Source organism: Oncorhynchus kisutch, linkage group LG13, assembly GCF_002021735.2.
Source record: "Oncorhynchus kisutch isolate 150728-3 linkage group LG13, Okis_V2, whole genome shotgun sequence".
In the NCBI taxonomy this organism is placed as follows: Eukaryota; Metazoa; Chordata; class Actinopteri; order Salmoniformes; family Salmonidae; genus Oncorhynchus; species Oncorhynchus kisutch.
In genome coordinates, this window is record NC_034186.2 from 15099886 (window position 1) to 15124272 (window position 24387).

Consider the following 24387-nt stretch of genomic DNA (forward strand, 5'->3'; position numbering starts at 1 on the left):
CAGCCATTATACCCAGCCCAGCCATTATACCCAGGTCAGCCATTATACCCAGGCCAGCTCAGCCATTATACCCAGCCCATCCTTTATACCCAGCCCAGCCATTATACCCAGCCCAGCCATTATACCCATCCCAGCCATTATACCCAGCCCAGCCATTACACCCAGCCCAGACATTATACCCAGCCCACCCCAGCCATTATACCCAGCCCAGCCATTATACCCAGCCCAGCCATGATACCCATCCCAGCCATTATACCCAGCCCAGCCATTATACCCAGGTCAGCCATTATACCCAGGCCAGCTCAGCCATTATACCCAGCCCAGCCATTATACCCAGCCCATCCATTATACCCAGCCCAGCCATTATACCCAGCCCAGCCATTATAACCATCCCAGACATTATACCCAGCCCAGACATTATACCCAGCCCAGCCATTATCCCCAGCCCAGCCATTACACCCACCCCAGACATTATACCCATCCCAGACATTATACCCAGCCCAGCCATTATACCCAGCCCACCCCAGCCGTTATACCCAGCCCAGCCATTATACCCAGCCCAGCCATTATACCCATCCCAGCCATTATACCCAGCCCAGCCATTATACCCAGGTCAGCCATTATACCCATCCCAGCCATTATACCCAGCCCAGCCATTATACCCAGGTCAGCCATTATACCCAGGCCAGCTCAGCCATTATACCCAGCCCAGCCATTATACCCAGCCCATCCATTATACCCAGCCCAGCCATTATACCCAGCCCATCCATTATACCCAGCCCAGCCATTATACCCAGCCCAGCCATTATACCCATCCCAGCCATTATACCCAGGCCAGCTCAGCCATTATACCCAGCTCAGCCATTATACCCAGGCCAGCTCAGCCATTATACCCAGCTCAGCCATTATGCCCAGCTCAGCCATTATACCCAGGCCAGCTCAGCCATTATACCAAGCCCAGCCATTATACCCAGCCCAGCCATTATACCCAGGCCGGCTCAGCCATTATACCCAGCCCAGACATTATACCCAGCCTAGCCATTATACCCAGCCCAGACATTATACCCAGCCCAGAAATTATTCCCAGCCCAGCCATTATACCCAGCACAGCCATTATACCAAGCCCAGCCATTATACCCAGCCCAGCTATTATACCCAGCCCAGCCATTACACCCAGCCCAGACATTATACCCAGCCCAGACATTATACCCAGCCCAGCCATTAGACCCAGCCCAGCCATTATACCCAGCCCAGCCATTATACCCATCCCAGCCATTATACCCAGCCCAGCCATTATACCCAGGTCAGCCATTATACCCAGGCCAGCTCAGCCATTATACCCAGCCCATCCATTATACCCAGCCCAGCCATTATACCCAGCCCAGCCATTACACCCATCCCAGCCATTATACCCAGCCCAGCCATTACACCCAGCCCAGACATTATACCCAGCCCACCCCAGCCATTATACCCAGCCCAGCCATTATACCCATCCCAGCCATTATACCCAGCCCAGCCATTATACCCAGGTCAGCCATTATACCCAGGCCAGCTCAGCCATTATACCCAGCCCAGCCATTATACCCAGCCCAGCCATTATACCCAGCACATCCATTATACCCAGCCCAGCCATTATACCCATCCCAGACATTATACCCAGCCCAGACATTATACCCAGCCCAGACATTATACCCAGCCCAGACATTATACCCAGCCTAGCCATTATACCCAGCCCAGACATTATACCCAGCCCAGACATTATACCCAGCCCAGCCATTATACCCAGCCCACCGCAGCCGTTATACCCAGCCCAGCCATTATACCCAGCCCAGCCATTATACCCAGCCCAGCCACCATTATACCCAGGTCAGCCATTATACCCAGGCCAGATCAGCCATTATACCCAGCCCGGCCATTATACCCAGCCCATCCATTATACCCAGCCCAGCCATTATACCCATCCCAGCCATTATACCCAGGCCAGCTCAGCCATTATACCCAGCTCAGCCATTATACCCAGGCCAGCTCAGCCATTATACCCAGCTCAGCCATTATGCCCAGCTCAGCCATTATACCCAGGCCAGCTCAGCCATTATACCAAGCCCAGCCATTATACCCAGCCCAGCCATTATACCCAGCCCAGCCATTATACCCAGGCCAGCTCAGCCATTATACCCAGCCCAGACATTATACCCAGCCTAGCCATTATACCCACCCCAGACATTATACCCAGCCCAGACATTATACCCAGCCCAGCCATTATACCCAGCACAGCCATTATACCCATCCCAGCCATTATACCCAGCCCAGCCATTATACCCAGGTCAGCAATTATACCCAGGCCAGCTCAGCCATTATACCCAGCCCAGATATTATACCCAGCCCATCCATTATACCCAGCCCATCCATTATACCCAGCCCAGCCATTATACCCAGCCCAGCCATTATACCCAGCCCAGCCATTATACCCGGCCCAGCCATTATACCCAGCCCAGCCATTATACCCAGGCCAGCTCAGCCATTATACCCAGCTCAGCCATTATACCCAGGCCAGCTCAGCCATTATACCAAGCCCAGCCATTATACCCAGCCCAGCCATTATACCCAGGCCAGCTCAGCCATTATACCCAGCCCAGCCATTATACCCATCCCAGCCATTATACCCAGCCCAGCCACCATTATACCCAGGTCAGCCATTATACCCAGGCCAGATCAGCCATTATACCCAGCCCGACCATTATACCCAGCCCATCCATTATACCCAGCCCAGCCATTATACCCAGCCCAGCCATTATACCCAGCCCATCCATTATACCCAGCCCAGCCATTATACCCAGCCCAGCCATTATACCCATCCCAGCCATTATACCCAGGCCAGCTCAGCCATTATATCCAGCTCAGCCATTATACCCAGGCCAGCTCAGCCATTATACCCAGCTCAGCCATTATGCCCAGCTCAGCCATTATGCCCAGCTCAGCCATTATACCCAGGCCAGCTCAGCCATTATACCAAGCCCAGCCATTATACCCAGCCCAGCCATTATACCCAGGCCAGCTCAGCCATTATACCCAGCCCAGACATTATACCCAGCCTAGCCATTATACCCACCCCAGACATTATACCCAGCCCAGACATTATACCCAGCCCAGACATTATACCCAGCCCAGCCATTATACCCAGCACAGCCATTATACCCATCCCAGCCATTATACCCAGCCCAGCCATTATACCCAGGTCAGCCATTATACCCAGGCCAGCTCAGCCATTATACCCAGCCCAGCCATTATACCCTGCCCATCCATTATACCCAGACCATCCATTATACCCAGCCCAGCCATTATACCCAGCCCAGCCATTATACCCAGCCCAGCCATTATACCCAGCCCAGCCATTATACCCAGGCCAGCTCAGCCATTATACCCAGCTCAGCCATTATACCCAGGCCAGCTCAGCCATTATACCAAGCCCAGCCCAGCCATTATACAAAGCCCAGCCATTATACCCAGCCCAGCCATTATACCCAGGCCAGCCCAGCCATTATACCCAGCCCAGCCATTATACCCAGCCCAGCCATTATACCCAGGCCAGCTCAGGCATTATACCCAGCCCATCCATTATACCCAGCCCAGCCATTATACCCAGCCCATCCATTATACCCAGCCCAGCCATTATACCCAGCCCAGCCATTATACCCATCCCAGCCATTATACCCAGGCCAGCTCAGCCATTATACCCAGCTCAGCCATTATACCCAGGCCAGCTCAGCCATTATACCCAGCTCAGCCATTATGCCCAGCTCAGCCATTATACCCAGGCCAGCTCAGCCATTATACCAAGCCCAGCCATTATACCCAGCCCAGCCATTATACCCAGGCCGGCTCAGCCATTATACCCAGCCCAGACATTATACCCAGCCTAGCCATTATACCCAGCCCAGACATTATACCCAGCCCAGAAATTATTCCCAGCCCAGCCATTATACCCAGCACAGCCATTATACCAAGCCCAGCCATTATACCCAGCCCAGCTATTATACCCAGCCCAGCCATTACACCCAGCCCAGACATTATACCCAGCCCAGACATTATACCCAGCCCAGCCATTAGACCCAGCCCAGCCATTATACCCAGCCCAGCCATTATACCCATCCCAGCCATTATACCCAGCCCAGCCATTATACCCAGGTCAGCCATTATACCCAGGCCAGCTCAGCCATTATACCCAGCCCATCCATTATACCCAGCCCAGCCATTATACCCAGCCCAGCCATTACACCCATCCCAGCCATTATACCCAGCCCAGCCATTACACCCAGCCCAGACATTATACCCAGCCCACCCCAGCCATTATACCCAGCCCAGCCATTATACCCATCCCAGCCATTATACCCAGCCCAGCCATTATACCCAGGTCAGCCATTATACCCAGGCCAGCTCAGCCATTATACCCAGCCCAGCCATTATACCCAGCCCAGCCATTATACCCAGCACATCCATTATACCCAGCCCAGCCATTATACCCATCCCAGACATTATACCCAGCCCAGACATTATACCCAGCCCAGACATTATACCCAGCCCAGACATTATACCCAGCCTAGCCATTATACCCAGCCCAGACATTATACCCAGCCCAGACATTATACCCAGCCCAGCCATTATACCCAGCCCACCGCAGCCGTTATACCCAGCCCAGCCATTATACCCAGCCCAGCCATTATACCCATCCCAGCCATTATACCCAGCCCAGCCACCATTATACCCAGGTCAGCCATTATACCCAGGCCAGATCAGCCATTATACCCAGCCCGGCCATTATACCCAGCCCATCCATTATACCCAGCCCAGCCATTATACCCATCCCAGCCATTATACCCAGGCCAGCTCAGCCATTATACCCAGCTCAGCCATTATACCCAGGCCAGCTCAGCCATTATACCCAGCTCAGCCATTATGCCCAGCTCAGCCATTATACCCAGGCCAGCTCAGCCATTATACCAAGCCCAGCCATTATACCCAGCCCAGCCATTATACCCAGCCCAGCCATTATACCCAGGCCAGCTCAGCCATTATACCCAGCCCAGACATTATACCCAGCCTAGCCATTATACCCACCCCAGACATTATACCCAGCCCAGACATTATACCCAGCCCAGCCATTATACCCAGCACAGCCATTATACCCATCCCAGCCATTATACCCAGCCCAGCCATTATACCCAGGTCAGCAATTATACCCAGGCCAGCTCAGCCATTATACCCAGCCCAGATATTATACCCAGCCCATCCATTATACCCAGCCCCATCCATTATACCCAGCCCAGCCATTATACCCAGCCCAGCCATTATACCCAGCCCAGCCATTATACCCGGCCCAGCCATTATACCCAGCCCAGCCATTATACCCAGGCCAGCTCAGCCATTATACCCAGCTCAGCCATTATACCCAGGCCAGCTCAGCCATTATACCAAGCCCAGCCATTATACCCAGCCCAGCCATTATACCCAGGCCAGCTCAGCCATTATACCCAGCCCAGCCATTATACCCATCCCAGCCATTATACCCAGCCCAGCCACCATTATACCCAGGTCAGCCATTATACCCAGGCCAGATCAGCCATTATACCCAGCCCGACCATTATACCCAGCCCATCCATTATACCCAGCCCAGCCATTATACCCAGCCCAGCCATTATACCCAGCCCATCCATTATACCCAGCCCAGCCATTATACCCAGCCCAGCCATTATACCCATCCCAGCCATTATACCCAGGCCAGCTCAGCCATTATATCCAGCTCAGCCATTATACCCAGGCCAGCTCAGCCATTATACCCAGCTCAGCCATTATGCCCAGCTCAGCCATTATGCCCAGCTCAGCCATTATACCCAGGCCAGCTCAGCCATTATACCAAGCCCAGCCATTATACCCAGCCCAGCCATTATACCCAGGCCAGCTCAGCCATTATACCCAGCCCAGACATTATACCCAGCCTAGCCATTATACCCACCCCAGACATTATACCCAGCCCAGACATTATACCCAGCCCAGACATTATACCCAGCCCAGCCATTATACCCAGCACAGCCATTATACCCATCCCAGCCATTATACCCAGCCCAGCCATTATACCCAGGTCAGCCATTATACCCAGGCCAGCTCAGCCATTATACCCAGCCCAGCCATTATACCCTGCCCATCCATTATACCCAGACCATCCATTATACCCAGCCCAGCCATTATACCCAGCCCAGCCATTATACCCAGCCCAGCCATTATACCCAGCCCAGCCATTATACCCAGGCCAGCTCAGCCATTATACCCAGCTCAGCCATTATACCCAGGCCAGCTCAGCCATTATACCAAGCCCAGCCCAGCCATTATACAAAGCCCAGCCATTATACCCAGCCCAGCCATTATACCCAGGCCAGCTCAGCCATTATACCCAGCCCAGCCATTATACCCAGCCTAGCCATTATACCCAGCACATCCATTATACCCAGCACATCCATTATACCAAGCCCAGCCATTATACCCAGCCCAGCCATTATACCCAGGCCAGCCATTATACCCAGCCCAGCCACCATTATACCCAGGTCAGCCATTATACCCAGGCCAGATCAGCCATTATACCCAGCCCGACCATTATACCCAGCCCATCCATTATACCCAGCCCAGCCATTATACCCAGCCCAGCCATTATACCCAGCCCATCCATTATACCCAGCCCAGCCATTATACCCAGCCCAGCCATTATACCCATCCCAGCCATTATACCCAGGCCAGCTCAGCCATTATATCCAGCTCAGCCATTATACCCAGGCCAGCTCAGCCATTATACCCAGCTCAGCCATTATGCCCAGCTCAGCCATTATGCCCAGCTCAGCCATTATACCCAGGCCAGCTCAGCCATTATACCAAGCCCAGCCATTATACCCAGCCCAGCCATTATACCCAGGCCAGCTCAGCCATTATACCCAGCCCAGACATTATACCCAGCCTAGCCATTATACCCACCCCAGACATTATACCCAGCCCAGACATTATACCCAGCCCAGACATTATACCCAGCCCAGCCATTATACCCAGCCCAGCCATTATACCCAGCCCAGCCATTATACCCAGCCCATCCATTATACCCAGCCCAGCCATTATACCCAGCCCAGCCATTATACCCATCCCAGCCATTATACCCAGGCCAGCTCAGCCATTATATCCAGCTCAGCCATTATACCCAGGCCAGCTCAGCCATTATACCCAGCTCAGCCATTATGCCCAGCTCAGCCATTATGCCCAGCTCAGCCATTATACCCAGGCCAGCTCAGCCATTATACCAAGCCCAGCCATTATACCCAGCCCAGCCATTATACCCAGGCCAGCTCAGCCATTATACCCAGCCCAGACATTATACCCAGCCTAGCCATTATACCCACCCCAGACATTATACCCAGCCCAGACATTATACCCAGCCCAGACATTATACCCAGCCCAGCCATTATACCCAGCACAGCCATTATACCCATCCCAGCCATTATACCCAGCCCAGCCATTATACCCAGGTCAGCCATTATACCCAGGCCAGCTCAGCCATTATACCCAGCCCAGCCATTATACCCTGCCCATCCATTATACCCAGACCATCCATTATACCCAGCCCAGCCATTATACCCAGCCCAGCCATACCCAGCCCAGCCATTATACCCAGCCCAGCCATTATACCCAGGCCAGCTCAGCCATTATACCCAGCTCAGCCATTATACCCAGGCCAGCTCAGCCATTATACCAAGCCCAGCCCAGCCATTATACAAAGCCCAGCCATTATACCCAGCCCAGCCATTATACCCAGGCCAGCTCAGCCATTATACCCAGCCCAGCCATTATACCCAGCCTAGCCATTATACCCAGCACATCCATTATACCCAGCACATCCATTATACCCAGCCCAGCCATTATACCCAGCCCAGCCATTATACCCATCCCAGACATTATACCCAGCCCAGACATTATACCCAGCCCAGACATTATACCCAGCCCAGACTTTATACCCAGCCTAGCCATTATACCCAGCCCAGACATTATACCCAGCCCAGCCATTATACCCAGCCCAGCCATTACACCCAGCCCAGACATTATACCCAGCCCAGACATTATACCCAGCCCAGCCATTATACCCAGCCCACCCCAGCCGTTATACCCAGCCCAGCCATTATACCCAGCCCAGCCATTATACCCAGCCCAGCCATTATACCCAGCCCAGCCATTATACCCAGGTCAGCCATTATACCCAGGCCAGCTCAGCCATTATACCCAGCCCAGCCATTATACCCAGCCCAGCCATTATACCCAGCCCATCCATTATACCCAGCCCAGCCATTATACCCAGCCCATCCATTATACCCAGCCCAGCCATTATACCCAGCCCAGCCATTATACCCATCCCAGCCATTATGCCCAGCTCAGCCATTATACCAAGCCCAGCTCAGCCATTATACCAAGCCCAGCCATTATACCCAGCTCAGCCATTATACCCAGCTCAGCCATTATGCCCAGCTCAGCCATTATACCCAGGCCAGCTCAGCCATTATACCAAGCCCAGCCATTATACCCAGCCCAGCCATTATACCCAGGCCAGCTCAGCCATTATACCCAGCCCAGACATTATACCCAGCCTAGCCATTATACCCTGCCCAGACATTATACCCAGCCCAGACATTATACCCAGCCCAGCCATTATACCCAGCACAGCCATTATACCAAGCCCAGCCATTATACCCAGCCCAGATATTATACCCAGCCCAGCCATTATACCCAGCCCAGCCATTACACCCAGCCCAGACATTATACCCAGCCCAGACATTATACCCAGCCCAGCCATTATACCCATCTCAGCCATTATTCCGAGCCCATCCATTATACCCAGCCCAGCCATTATACCCAGCCCAGCCATTATAACCAGCCCAGCCATTATACCAAGCCCAGCCATTATACCCAGGCCAGCTCAGCCATTATACCCAGCCCAGCCATTATACCCAGCCCAGCCATTATACCCAGCCCAGCCATTATACCCATCCCAGCCATTATACCCAGCCCAGCCATTATACCCAGCCCAGCCATTATTCCCAGCCCAGCCATTATACCCAGCCCAGCCATTATACCCAGCCCAGCCATTATACCCAGCCCAGCCATTATACCCAGCCCAGCCATTATACCCAGCCCAGCCATTATACCCAGCCCAGCCATTATACCCAGCCCAGCCATTATACCCAGCCCAGCCATTATACCCAGCACAGCCATTATACTAAGCCAACCCTAGCCATTATACCCAGCCTAGCCATTATACCCAGCCCAGCCATTATACCCAGCCAACCCTAGCCATTATACCCAGCCCAGCCATTATACCCAGCCATTATACCCAACCATTATACCCATCCAACCCCAGCCAATATACCCAGCCATTATACCCAGCCAACCCCAGCCATTCTACCCAGCCCATTCTAGACAACCCCAGCCATTATACCCAGCCCATCCCTGCCAACCCCAGACATTATACCCAGCCCAATCCTAACCAACCCCAGCCATTATACCCAGCCCATCCTAGCCAACCCCAGCCATTATACCCAGCCCATCTGTCACGCCCCCTTAGTATTCGTTGGTTTCTTTATTATTTGGGTTAGGTCAGGGTGTGACATGGGTGATTATATGTTTTTGTCCTGTCTAGGGCTTTTGTATGTTTATGGGGTTGTCACCAGTCTAGGGGTTTTGTATATCTATGGTTGCCTGGATTGGTTCTCAATTAGAGGCAGCTGTTTATTGTTGTCTCTGATTGGGAACCATATTTAGGCAGCCATATTCCTTGAGTATTTTGTGGGTGATTATCTATGTCTATGGATGTTGCATGTTTGCACTCTGTGTTGATAGCGGTCACGTTAATTTTGTTATTTTGTTTGTTTAGTGTACTTCGTGTTATTTCGTCTTACATTAAAATAATGTATTCCCATCACGTTGCGCTTCGGTCCTCTGATCCTTACTACTCCTCCTCGTCAGAAGAGGCGGAGGACAATCGTGACAGAATCACCCACCACCAAAGGACCAAGCAGCATGGTAACGGGCAGCAGCAGCGATCTCAGGACTCCTGGTCATGGGAGGAGATTCTGGACGGCAAGGGACCCTGGGCACAGGCTGGAGAATTTCGCCGCCCCAAGGAAGAACTGGAGGCAGTGAAAGCCGAGAGGCGGTGGTATGAGGAGGCAGCACGGCAGCGCAGCTGGAAGCGTCTCCCGTCTGTCCTGAGCTGCCAGAGTCGCCCGTCTCTCCTGAGCTGCCAGAGTCGCCCGTCTGTCCTGAGCTGCCAGAGTCTCCCGTCTGTCCCGAGCTGCCAGAGTCTCCCGTCTGTCCCGAGCTGCCAGAGTCTCCCGTCTGTCCTGAGCTTCCAAAGTCTCCCGTCTGTCCTGAGCTGCCAGAGTCGCCCGTCTGTCCTGAGCTGCCAGAGTCGACCCGTCAGTCAGGAGCTGCCAGAGCTGCCCGTCTGTCCTGAGCTGCCAGAGTCGCCCGTCTGTCCTGAGCTGCCAGAGTCGCCCGTCTGTCCTGAGCTGCCAGAGTCGCCCGTCTGTCCTGAGCTGCCAGAGTCGCCCGTCTGTCCTGAGCTGCCAGAGTCGCCCGTCTGTCCTGAGCTGCCAGAGTCGCCCGTCTGTCCTGAGCTGCCAGAGTCGCCCGTCTGTCCTGAGCTGCCAGAGTCGCCCGTCTGTCCTGAGCTGCCAGAGTCGCCCGTCTGTCCTGAGCTGCCAGAGTCGCCCGTCTGTCCTGAGCTGCCAGAGTCGCACGTCTGTCCTGAGCTGCCAGAGTCGCCCGTCTGTCCTGAGCTGCCAGAGTCGCCCGTCTGTCCTGAGCTGCCAGAGTCGCCCGTCTGTCCTGAGCTGCCAGAGTCGCCCGTCTGTCCTGAGCTGCCAGAGTCGCCCGTCTGTCCTGAGCTGCCAGAGTCGCCCGTCTGTCCTGAGCTGCCAGAGTCGCCCGTCTGTCCTGAGCTGCCAGAGTCGCCCGTCAGGCAGGAGCTGCCAGAGCCGCCCGCCAGTCAGGAGCTGCCAGAGCCGCCCGCCAGTCCGGATCTGCCAGAGTCTCCCTCCAGTCCGGATCTGCCAGAGTCTCCCTCCAGTCCCATTCCAGCCAACCCCAGCCATTATACCCAGCCCAGCCCAGCCAACCCCAGCCATTATATCCAGCCAACCCCAGCCATTATACCCAGCCAACACCAGCCATTATACCCAGCCATTATACCCAGCCCATCCCTGCCAACCCCAGCCATTATACCCAGCCATTATACCCAGCCCATCCCTGCCAACCCCAGCCATTATACCCAGCCATTATACCCAGCCCAGCCCAGCCAACCCCAGCCATTATATCCAGCCAACCCCAGCCATTATACCCAGCCAACACCAGCCATTATACCCAGCCATTATACCCAGCCCATCCCTGCCAACACCCAACCCATCCCAGCCAACCCCAGCCATTATACCCAGCCAACCCCAGCCATTATACCCAACCAACACCAGCCATTATACCCAACCCATTCCAGCCAACACCAGCCATTATACCCAGCCCATCCTAGCCAACCCCAGCCATTATACCCAGCCCATCCTAGCCAACCCCAGCCATTATACCCAGCCCATTCCAGCCAACCCCAGCAATTATACCCAGCCCATCCCAGCCAACCCGAGCCATTATACCCAGCCATTATACCCAGCCAACACCAGCCATTATACCCAGCCCATCCCAGCCAACCCCAGCCATTATACCCAGCCCATTCCAGCCAACCCCAGCAATTATACCCAGCCCATCCCAGCCAACCCGAGCCATTATACCCAGCCATTATACCCAGCCAACACCAGCCATTATACCCAGCCCATCCCAGCCAACCCCAGCCATTATACCCAGCCCATCCTAGCCAACCCCAGCCATTATACCCAGCCCATCCCAGCCAACCCCAGCCATTATACCCAGCCGTTATATCTTCAACCAGTAAAATGTCTCTTTGGATAGCTTTTGCCACAGCCTATATCAGAGGTCGACCGATTAATCGGCAATCGGATTTGAAGTTTTCATAACAATCAGTAATCGGTCTTTTTGGACGCTGATTATGGACGATTACATTGAAATCCATGAGGAGATTGCGTAGCAGGCTGACCACCTGTTACGTGAGTGCAGCATCAAAAGGACCTTGTGGCTGCAAGGAGCCAAGGTAAGTTGCTAGATAGCATTAAACTTATCTTATAAAAAACAATCTATCGTCACATAATCACTAGTTAACCACACATGGTTGAGGATATCACTAGGTTAACTAGCTTGTTCTGCATTATAATCAATGTGGTGCCTGTTAATTTATCATTGAATCACAGCCTACTTAAACTTGCAGCATGACCGCACACCTTCCTAGAATAGGTTGGAGTTACCAGACACTCTTCTACTTAGTATTCACAGGACACCTGTCTCCCCATCCCTGCTGCCTGTCTGTGTGGAGAGCCCTCCTGGCAGACAGCCTGAGTCTTGTTCACTGTGGATAAAGAATCTCTCCAGCCTCTCCAGCGCTCTCCCATTAAAACAGCTTGTGAAACAGTCTCTGCTTCTCCTCCCTAGAGTTAGCAATCTCCCTAAATGAGCCCAGTCACCAGCTAGGGGGAGAGAGAGGGGGACTGTGTGTGTGTGTGTTTGTGTGTGTTTGCTTTAAGATCATAGCTATCTTAATTATCCTCGGCACTCCAGGGATTCCCTGGTCCAGACTGATGAAGGCTTTGGGGTCTGAATCACAGTCAACATCTCCAGACTACAGTTAAACCCAGACAGAGACAACATTCACACTGTGTTGCTCAGAACACAGAAGAGCACACAATATTCACACTGTGTTGCTCAGAACACAGAAGAGCACACGACATTCACACTGTGTTGCTCAGAACACAGAAGAGCACACAACACTGTCACCATGCAGTCTAGACACACAGGAAGCCAGACAAGCACAGAACTCACAGGGTAGCTGAGGTACAGACATCTAGTAAAGCACAGCAATAACAGAGCTAATGTAGAGAGTAGCATTGTAGATCACCTCAAAATGTTTTATCTCAGGACTGATCACCGTTGGAAGTTGTTTTGACAGGTCTGATTCGTTTGAGGACTTGTTGTTTGGTTTGGAATAGATCTCCAGATTCAAAGAAACCTGTTGGGGGATTGAGAGAAACAGTAACAGGGCTACCTTAGATGAAGAGATACCAGGACATACCGAAATGGAATGCTGAAAAGTAGAAAGACAGAACTGCCTGCATTCTTCACTGCAGACTCCCTCTTTTTTTTGCAGTGTGTATTCTTTGCTCCCTCTCAGTTGCCCAGATGCCATCCATAGTTAACTCGTTTTTACCCCCTCCATCCTCTTACCTCCGCCCTCTTGCCGCCGCCCTCTGCCCGCTTCCTGTTCCTGTCGTTTGAGTCAGGTGGCACTCCTGTTCCTGCTCTCTTATAGGCTGGGAGTTCATGTGGCCCCCAACAGGGTTTTACCTGGGACCAAAAGGGTTCTACCTGGAACCAAAAAGGGTTCTTCAAATGGTTCGCTGATGGGGACAGCTGAAGAACCCTTTTAGGTAAATTCTTTCTAGGATTGTAGCAGGGACAGAGGAAGAGGTCAGGGAATGTGATAGAGGCAGGGTGAGGCTGTGAAAGGTAACCTCAAAACCAGCGGGGACATAGGCTGTGACAGAGAAAGGAGCAGGTACTGACAGTTGCCCAGAAGGACAGTGACAGGTAGTGACAGGTCTTCACAGAGCCTGTAGACAGACAGGAACAGGTACCTAAGATACTGGATATCTAAGGAGGAAGAGATAGACAGACATAGAGGCATATTTGAACTCTTGTCACGTATCTATTGGACTTCATGCTACAGATGAGGCATGTTTAGACTGTGCCTTGGGAGATTGCATGGAGATTGGCCTCCTCCCTGTGCTGGGTTGATTATTCATTCGTCGACTCTGGCATTTGTTGTTTATTCATGAGTTGAGTCACTGGTCTTGAATTTAAGCACTGGCCTAGAGGGTAGGGATAAAGATACTGTACTGTGTGTGTACATGCGTGTGTGCGATGCTACTTCGTGCAGACACACTCTAAGGCTCTGGTTCCCCCGCTGCGTGTTGCACTGTACTAGGAGAGGTGGAGGTGTGAGACGACAGGCAGAGACAGACATGGCAGAATGACGAGGCTGGAATATAGGGACCAGAAATGCAGGGAGATAACTGGACATTCATTTTGGGTAAGAATGGATTGTAGAATTGTGTATAGTAGATATATGATAGTCCTACTCCGTTTCAAATAGTCCAGAAAGTTATGCCAATTTCAGTCTCTGTAAGAGGTACTTAATCTTAAAGGTCCAATTCAGCCATTTCTGTCTCAATATCAAATCATTTCTTGGTGACAATTAAGTTCCTTGTTGTGATTGTTTTCTACAAAAATTGTCAAAAAGAAATAAAAATTGCTTCTTAGCAAAGAGCAATTTCTCAAGCTACATTTTTAGAGGACTGTCTGAGTATGGACGGGAAAACTGACAACTAGTTGTTTTTGGCAGAGAAGTTTGGAACTCTCTTTTTTTATTGATCTATTAACTCATTTACCGCCTGTGTCATGACTTCCGCCGAAGTCGGTCCCTTTCCTTGTTCGGGCGGTGTTTGGCGGTCGACGTCACTGACCTTCTAGCCATCATTGATCCATTTTTCATTTTCCATTGGTTTTGTCTTCCTTCACACCTGGTTCCAATCATATCAATTACATGTTGTGTATTTAACCCTCTGTTTCCCCTCATGTTTTGTATGAGCACTTATTAAACAACTCCGTTTATACCAAGTTTGTTTTCCTGCGCCGGACTTCCCTGCCACCGGCACGCACCCATTTCAGCCTGGTGGTGTCAAAACAGGCTGAGATTACAGGCGGTCTTTTCAAACAGCTCTTACACTAAAATGGCATCATCATTTTCACAGTATTATTCCAACCTCATTGTGTGGAAATATATATAAAACACAAATCACGTTTTTGACTAGACTGGGCCTTTAACAGTTGCTGTACTGTTTTAGTATACTGTTCTAAGTCATTTCAGTCAGCTCCAGTCTCTTTGGTCTGAATATGGAGGAAGAGCATTTCAGTCTGCTCCAGTCTCTTTGGTCTGAATATGGAGGAAGAGCATTTCAGTCTGCTCCAGTCTCTTTGGTCTGAATATGGAGGAAGAGCATTTCAGTCTGCTCCAGTCTCTTTGGTCTCAATATGGAGGAAGAGCATTTCAGTCTGCTCCAGTCTCTTTGGTCTGAATATGGAGGAAGAGCATTTCAGTCTGCTCCAGTCTCTTTGGTCTGAATATGGAGGAAGAGCATTTCAGTCTGCTCCAGTCTCTTTGGTCTGAATATGGAGGAAGAGCATTTCAGTCTGCTCCAGTCTCTTTGGTCTGAATATGGAGGAAGAGCATTTCAGTCTGCTCCAGTCTCTTTGGTCTGAATATGGAGGAAGAGCATTTCAGTCTGCTCCAGTCTCTTTGGTCTGAATATGGAGGAAGAGCATTTCAGTCTGCTCCAGTCTCTTTGGTCTGAATATGGAGGAAGAGCATTTCAGTCTGCTCCAGTCTCTTTGGTCTGAATATGGAGGAAGAGCATTTCAGTCTGCTCCAGTCTCTTTGGTCTGAATATGGAGGAAGAGCAATTAAGTTTGCTTCCTTTCTGAGTTCATGTTTTAATAGGCTGGTATCATGGCAGGTTACAGATCTAATGACGCAGAATCTTCTTGATTTGTGTTTCCTGAGAGAAAGATACATTTTCCCTGCTGTAAAGATAGATATCAGCCATTCTCTGTTGTACTTTGTAACATAATAAGTGAGGATGAAGTGTAGACAGAGGTAGTTGCCAGGTTCCTCACTATTCATTGGCTATAATATGAGTTACTGTATGTCTGTTGATGATAGTGTATTGATTTAGACAGAGGATTCATTTAGTCAGAGGACTCATTTGGCCAAAGGACTCATTTAGCCGGAGGACTCATTTAGAGAGAGGAGTAATTTACACAGAGGAGTAATTTACAAAGAGGAGTAATTTACACAGAGTAATTTAGCCAGTACTAATTTAGCCAGAGCAGAGCCAGTATCAGAGGAAGGGGACTTGACAGATCAGTGATCAACAGAAAGGGATCCATCTGCATTGGCCATGAGGACCATTTGAGATGTGAATGAATATTAGCCTTCAAAGAGCATTCTGCTACTCAATAATAGATGAAAATCTCAACCTTGATCCACAGGACCACAGGTCTGGGCCTCTGTTCTGACACTGGATAGTATAGCCAGTCTGGACCTCTATGAATACACACAGATAAACACAAACACAGACACACACAAACACAGACACACACACATATACACACACACACACACACTGCTTGTTGATTTTGTGTGCTCGGAACTTGACTGTGTGTGTGCGTGTGCGCCGTCTGTGTGTGGGACTGTGTTTGATCTGTTCTTCACACACTTAATCATCTCTCTCCTCTGGTTTGTCATCAGGTTTGAAAAAACGTACCAGGAAGGCCTTTGGGATACGGAAGAAAGAGAAGGGAGACAAGGACAATGACTCCACGTAAGTATACCCGTCAAACTTACACTTGCACGCACACATACACACACACACACGCAGATGCACATACACAGCAGTCATCCACATATGATTCCACTGGCTGTGGATGTTCTATGGAGGGAGTTGAGGTTCTATTGACCGTGAACGCTCCACCTGAGGAGCTCTACAGTTTGAGATGTAATGTCCGCTCATGCGATGACAGTTGCCTTGGCAGCTGTAGGCTGTGCCCATGCCTCTGTGAAACTAACTGTAGCTGAGGCTCACACTGTGATCAATCACTAACTTGCCCAGGTCTTTTCTCTAATTCTGTCTGGGACGTATCGATTCACCTCACAGGGTTGTATGTGCATGATAACTTTTCATTTTGATTCATGACTCCTGAGAACTGATAGGTGTGTGTGCGTGTGCGTGTGCGTGTGCGTGTGCGTGTGCGTGTGCGTGTGTGTGTGTGTGTGTGTGTGTGTGTGTGTGCCAGCCTGCTGTCCGTCTGGGTGTATGTATTTGTGTGTGTATGTATTTATGTGTGGGTGAAGTTTTCCCTGAGAAAGCCCCTATAGACTGTGATATTCCAGTGTGCTGCTTTGCTAATTGGCAGTGCACTTCAGTTTGAATATAAACTATTTTATTGTATGACAAGTGGATTTCAAGATCCTTACTTTCTCTTTGTCCCTGTCTCCATCCCTCCTTCCTTCCTTTTTTCTTTCTCTTGCTCTTTTTTTCCTCAGGGGGTCCCCTGACAGAGATGGGGGTGTAAGTATCCCAAAATCGTTCATGTTTTATCTAATGGATTAATCATACAACTTGTTCAGCTGAGAAATAGTCCATAATATCTTAGCTTGTTGCCTTTTCAATAAAGAAGTTTGTCATTGCTGGAAGGAGGAAGACATAACTGGCTATTTACAAGCTTGATTTAATAGTGGCATTTTAAGACTCTCAGTCCTTTAGAGAATCGGCACTGTAACATTACTGTCCCTTTTAATAGACTCTAGACTCTAGAATCAAATGAAATGAGTCTATTGAATAACTTGTTAACTGTTACATGATTTTTATTGTATTTGTGTTCTCTGTGTTGTTGACCGTCATCATTCAGGATCCCCAGCAGAATGAATCGGTATTGAACACTATGCAGTCCCCTCTAGCGTAGGATAGTTACTCTACTACCAGACTCCACTAGAGCTTAATGCACCTAGTTGCCCTATAGGTAGCATCGCCATCAAGTAGCGATAGCCAATCACTCAATAGTATAGAAGTGCATGAGTTGCGTATACATAATTCTGATTGGTGGGATTCATTGTGATGTCATGTTGTTCTGTTTTCAGTCCCAGAAGAAGGCCAATGGAGCAGCTGTCAATGGGTTCTCTGGAGAGATCGACTGGGACAGATATGTAAGGAACCAGCATTCTACCCTTTGAACAAGCTCATATTGCACATGATACAAAACAATCAATATATGTTATAGAGAATAGATATTCTTCTGACCCATCTGTTACTGTTTTACTGTCGTTTCTTAACATTCTGGGGGTATGTCAATGTAGCATCAGGGTTGCGCTCAATTCAATCCATTCAGAAACTGAATTGACAGAATTTAAATGGATTAAGCCCAACAAATACAGTATGTAATTAAAGCAAAAATCATTATTCTACCCTTGTAACAAGCACATAGCACATGATGTTCAGTTAATTTCCTGAATTGAAATGGAATTGAGCCCAACCCCGATTAGCATGGTGTAAATATGGTGTGTCTGTTGCTCTGTCTGTTTCAGAACACCCCTACAGTGGACGATGAAGGTTACAGTCTCAGGCCAGATGAGGAGGAGGGGCCAGGATCGGATATCCTTTGTATCTACTATACACCCTAATAGAGCTAGACATGAATTACATCACACTACAGTTTGAACTTGTTTCTGTCGGTATGTCTGTATTAGTGAATGACTGTCTGACTAGATCAGAAACATTTAGTATTCAGCCCACCACAGAACTAGTCTGGCAAACACCTAACTGTGAATCACGACAGCCAGGCCATCACAGAACAGCGTAGCAGAACAGCCACCGTTAAGCATCAATGTCATCTCAACTCAATAACAAACCGACAGACTACCGGGGAAAATCTGAGCATCACTTCAACTCACACTTCCTGGAATTAATATGTAATGATTAGTCTGATATTTATATAACCTACTGTTCTGTGAGGAGATTGTACAGTCTCCTGGTTGTATGCTGTAGTATATGCTATTTGACAGAGATTTAGATATATAAACACTCTCTGGGGTAAAGTTTATCCTAGGTACAGATCTAGGATCAGCTTCCCCTCCCCCAATTCTAACCTTAACCATTAGTGTGGAAAATACTAAACTGACCCCAGATCAGCATCTAGGGGCAACTTCACCCTACTCCTATCACCTATGACCTTCAGCATTGAAACAATTGCTGTCCTTAACGGCGACCCACCCGGCCCCAAACCCCCCAAGGAGCACTTCTTCTCCTCCAGCGAGTCAGAGGGAGAGGAGGACCACCGGAAAAAGTTTAAGATCAAGATCAAACCGTTACCAGCGGAAAGTGCCAACTGTTTGGCCCCGTCAGTAGATGAACTCAAAGCCTCCATAGGCAACATAGCTCTGTCTCCCTCTCCTCTGGTGAGTACCTCCCCCGCCTTCACTGCTCTGTCCTCACTGGGGTCATGATGTCACTTCCTCTTCATGTTACTGTGTTGTTATGAAGTAGAACTATAGAACTGTTTTCTAGAATGTGTTTGAACTGTTGTATCTGTTTGACCGTTTTGTTGCTTATTAGGGAAGTTATTTCCACGGCTCACAACACATTTCTTTCTGTTTATGTCTTTTTGTGGTTCTCTGTCTCACTGCATGTTGTTTACGTTTCTTTTCTCCTCATTACCAAATGCATATGCCTGTCTGGGAGTGAATGATAGTATCTCAGAGCCAATCGATCCATATCCCTGGAATGACAATTAGCTAGAGAGACATGCGTTAGTTTACCCTCTACTACACAACTGCTGATGGTAGGGAGGTTGGGGAGAGAGGAGAGGTGGTGGCTGGCAGGTCTTTAGCCTTCTGGTGTGACCTCAGTGGACTGACTATGAATTACTTGAGTGGAGTATAAGGCAGATGTCTCTGAAGAGCCCTCAGATACCAATTACAGTTATCCCATTGCCAACAGTGGGGTGTTTGAGTCTCCATCACAGGGCTGGCTCAAGGCATAAGCAACATAAGCGGTCGCTTAGGGCCCCAGCCCAGTAGGGGGCCCCGAACCCTCCCCCAAAATATGTTTATTTATTTTGTATTTTTAGTAACTCAGTTGGGGTCTCAACTTACTGTTGAGCGTTAGAATAGTAGAATGGTGCAAGTTCGAAACTTGGTTGTTCATCAGCAATTTTTCTATTGTTATGTCAAGACACTTGACAGCCATGACAGCTAACAATTTTTAAATTGGTAAATTAGTCTAGCCAGCTATCTAAAATTGTAGTAATCATGGCCGAATACCGACTGGTCATGCAGGGCACGTGCCCAGGGTCCCTGACCTCTGGGGGCCCCCATTGACATTTTTTCAACCAAATCTCTCTTAGGGCCCCAAAAGACTAGAGCCGGTCCTGCTCAGCCACTTTGAACTGGAGAGAGAGTTTAGCTGATCTAAGGTCAGATTCCCACACCGCAATAACAATGACAACCCATGAGATTCAAACACTCAAATTAAATGCTTCACTTAACCTCAAAATAGCAGTGATGAGAGGGGAGTGGGAGGGACAGCAGTTGAAGGAGTTTCTCTTTGGGATGCCCACCCCCTTCCTCCTCCACCCTACTGTACCTCTAACTTTCTAGTTGGCACAGTTAGCTCCAGTGTCAACACTGGTGTAAATAATTCAGCCTGGAAAGTGGGCATTCACAGTGAGGTTCTGGTCCTGTACATACGCAAGGACAGTCTCTGGTCATACGAGAACCTTTTCGACTCAATAATTCATCCATCCGCTGGCTGTCGAGCCGGTAGCTAGCCACTAGCTCCCTTTCCAAGAACAGTGAGCAGGTGTTTGGTTGTCTTAAGGTGTACCTGGCTCTCTCTGTGTGTAGAGGGATTTGACAATAGAGATCAGAATACAATGGCTGTGTGGTTTTATTGTCACATACCCCCAGATAGGTGCAATGAATTGGGTTGCTTTACAGAGTCAGCTATAGTGGTACAGCGCCCCCTGCAGCAAATTAGGGTTAAGTGCCTTGCTCAAGGGCACACCGTCAGATTGTTCACCTTGTTGGCTCGGGTGTTCGAATCAGCGAGCTTTTGCTTACTGGCCCAACGCTCTACCTGCTAGACTACCTGCCGCCTAACACTAACACCTAAGTTTGATGCCTGAAGTTCACATTCTCATACGCAAAATCCAGGCTGTATCACAACCGGCCGTGATTGGGAGTCCCATAGGGCAGCGCACAATTGGCCCAGCGTCGTCCAGATTTGGCCGGTGTAGGCTGTCATTTGGCCGGTGTAGGCTGTCATTTGGCCGGTGTAGGCTGTCATTTGGCCGGTGTAGGCTGCCATTAGGCCGGTGTAGGCTGTCATTAGGCCAGTGTAGGCTGTCATTTGGCCGGTGTAGGCTGTCATTTGGCCGGTGTAGGCTGCCATTAGGCCGGTGTAGGCTGTCATTTGGCCGGTGTAGGCTGTCATTTGGCCGGTGTAGGCTGTCATTAGGCCGGTGTAGGCTGTCATTTGGCCGGTGTAGGCTGTCATTTGGCCGGTGTAGGCTGTCATTAGGCCGGTGTAGGCTGTCATTTGGCCGGTGTAGGCTGTCATTAGGCCGGTGTAGGCTGTCATTAGGCCGGTGTAGGCTGTCATTTGGCCGGTGTAGGCTGTCATTTGGCCGGTGTAGGCTGTCATTAGGCCGGTGTAGGCTGTCATTTGGCCGGTGTAGGCTGTCATTTGGCCGGTGTAGGCTGTCATTAGGCCGGTGTAGGCTGCCATTAGGCCGGTGTAGGCTGCCATTAGGCCGGTGTAGGCTGCCATTAGGCCGGTGTAGGCTGTCATTAGGCCGGTGTAGGCTGTCATTAGGCCGGTGTAGGCTGTCATTAGGCCGGTGTAGGCTGCCATTAGGCCGGTGTAGGCTGCCATTAGGCCGGTGTAGGCTGTCATTTGGCCGGTGTAGGCTGTCATTTGGCCGGTGTAGGCTGTCATTTGGCCGGTGTAGGCTGTCATTTGGCCGGTGTAGGCTGTCATTTGGCCGGTGTAGGCTTTCATTTGGCCGGTGTAGGCTGTCATTAGGCCGGTGTAGGCTGTCATTTGGCCGGTGTAGGTTGTCATTGTAAATAAGAATTTGTTCTTAACTGACTTGCTGTTGGTGACTCATCCTATACTTGTATTTGTAGCCAAAGCATGAACTGGAGAGAAACATAAAAATAAAAACACCTCAAACTTGTATCTTAAACAGCATTAAAAAATGCTTGCTATTTCCTCATAGAGGATGATATCCTCTTGAGGAGGATAAGTTGGCCAATCAGCAGTCTACTCACAATAATATTGTTATTGGGGTAAGCCCACACTATTTCAACACAGAAAAGCTGCTTTTTAACATAATTAATCACCATTTTTTGCAAGGAAAATGATTTCACTCTTAATTAATTATAGGTCATTATATCATAGAAATCTGGAAACACTGGGCAGTTACACTGGGCAGTTATTTATCCCCAAGCCATGATTCCAACTCCCACGTCTGAGTAGAAAACAGTGTCAACTCTGTCCTGTTCTCTCCAGATTAAGTCTATGCCAATTAGCCTATCCCCTATTTAAAACCTCACCAGTCTGTCCAGAGTGCTGAAACTTCTTCTTTTTTTCTCAGTCATGAATTAAACACGAGTCACATGATCGCACCTCTCTATGTCAAATGTGTGCTTACCCAGGTAGTCCTGGAAACAGTTTGACCATGAAATCGACTGAGGGGAGCTGGGATAGGGCGCAAAGTTTAACAGGCTAAACCGAACAACAAGAGGTTCTTTCCACATTTCTTTCACTACCCCTCGCTTTCTCTTGCTCCCACGTTCTCTCTCTCTCTCTCTCTCTCTCTCTCTCTCTCTCTCTCTCTCTCTCTCCTGCATTCTCTCGCTCTCATTCTCCCTTGACCTCTCTCTCTCCCTCCCTCTTTCTCTCCCTTGGCCTCTATCTCTCTGTATTAAAGTTGAATGTGTTGTTGTTGGAGGGTGATGGCTGTTGAGAATACAGAAGGAGAGACGGAGGAAGACAATATGTGTGAGAGCAGATTAACCTCCCATAGGCCTTTCCACAGTACAGTAGATGTATCACTGGAGTTTCCTTGTGTTCATCAACTATCCCTGAAGCCATGGAGTTTGATTAGACCATTGATTAAACATACAGTCACTCATCAGATCAAAGTTGCGTGTCAATATACTGTAGATAGATGAACGGATGGGTGTGGAAACTGAAATGGATAAACATGTTGGTAGATGGTGGATACTTGTGTTCTCACCTCGGATGTTCTCATTTGGCAGAGAAGAAACCTATTGACATGATATATGTTTGTTTAGTCAGTCAATATTCACCTCCATATTACCCATTGGTAATTTCTGCTCATAGCTTTGTATGTGATTGTAGGTTATCTCCACTGACATAGTATCCCCTCTACCTCCTCTCTCCCCTCCTCTGTCTTTCTGTCCTGCCCCCTCCCTTTGTCCTTCTCTACCCTTCTTCCCCTTTTTTTCTACCCTCTCTTTTTCTTCCTCTCCCTTATGTATGATGCTATCTTCTGTAGAGGAGTAGTCCGGTAAGCCTGTTCTTGTCATATTGTCTGTCTTTCTTTCTTGTGTACGATCTTTCTCTGTGCTCTTTCCTGTCTGTCTGTCTGTCTGTCTGTCTGTCTGTCTGTCTGTCTGTCTGTCTGTCTGTCTGTCTGTCTGTCTGTCTGTCTGTCTGTCTGTCTGTCTGTCTGTCTGTCTGTCTGTCTGTCTGTCTGTCTGTCTGTCTGTCTGTCTGTCTGTCTGTCTGTCTGTCTGTCTGTCTGTCTGTCTGTCTGTCTGTCTGTCTGTCTGTCTGTCTGTCTGTCTGTCTGTCTGTCTGTCTGTCTGTCTGTCTGTCTGTCTGTCTGTCTGTCTGTCTGTCTGTCTGTCTGTCTGTCTGTCTGTCTGTCTGTCTGTCTGTCTGTCTGTCTGTCTGTCTTGTCTGTCTGTCTGTCTGTCTGTCTGTCTGTCTGTCTGTCTGTCTGTCTGTCTGTCTGTCTGTCTGTCTGTCTGTCTGTCTGTCTGTCTGTCTGTCTGTCTGTCTGTCTGTCTGTCTGTCTGTCTGTCTGTCTGTCTGTCTGTCTGTCTGTCTGTCTGTCTGTCTGTCTGTCTGTCTGTCTGTCTGTCTGTCTGTCTGTCTGTCTGTCTGTCTGTCTGTCTGTCTGTCTGTCTGTCTGTCTGTCTGTCTGTCTGTCTGTCTGTCTGTCTGTCTGTCTGTCTGTCTGTCTGTCTGTCTGTCTGTCTGTCTGTCTGTCTGTCTGTCTGTCTGTCTGTCTGTCTGTCTGTCTGTCTGTCTGTCTGTCTGTCTGTCTGTCTGTCTGTCTGTCTGTCTGTCTGTCTGTCTGTCTGTCTGTCTGTCTGTCTGTCTGTCTGTCTGTCTGTCTGTCTGTCTGTCTGTCTTGTCTGTCTGTCTGTCTGTCTGTCTGTCTGTCTGTCTGTCTGTCTGTCTGTCTGTCTGTCTGTCTGTCTGTCTGTCTGTCTGTCTGTCTGTCTGTCTGTCTGTCTGTCTGTCTGTCTGTCTGTCTGTCTGTCTG

The 24387-nt window shown here is 49.6% G+C and overlaps 1 protein-coding gene across 7 annotated transcripts in view; it reads left to right on the plus strand.

Moving 5' to 3' along the window:
* The window catches only part of LOC109903041 (SH3-containing GRB2-like protein 3-interacting protein 1), a 213007-nt gene that overhangs the window by 139100 nt on the left and 49520 nt on the right, over positions 1–24387 (plus strand). For 4 of the 7 annotated variants that reach the window (XM_031785653.1, XM_031785649.1, XM_031785663.1 and 1 more), the window contains 6 exons: positions 16559–16631; positions 17354–17378; positions 17948–18013; positions 18392–18458; positions 19077–19261; positions 23389–23400. In XM_031785653.1, the coding sequence (XP_031641513.1) occupies positions 16559–16631; positions 17354–17378; positions 17948–18013; positions 18392–18458; positions 19077–19261; positions 23389–23400 (428 nt within the window). Of the gene's footprint in view, positions 1–14069; positions 14282–16558; positions 16632–17353; positions 17379–17947; positions 18014–18391; positions 18459–19076; positions 19262–23388; positions 23401–24387 lie in introns of those variants that run through there. The other 3 variants (XM_031785651.1, XM_031785650.1, XM_031785662.1) reach the window with 3 other exon arrangements.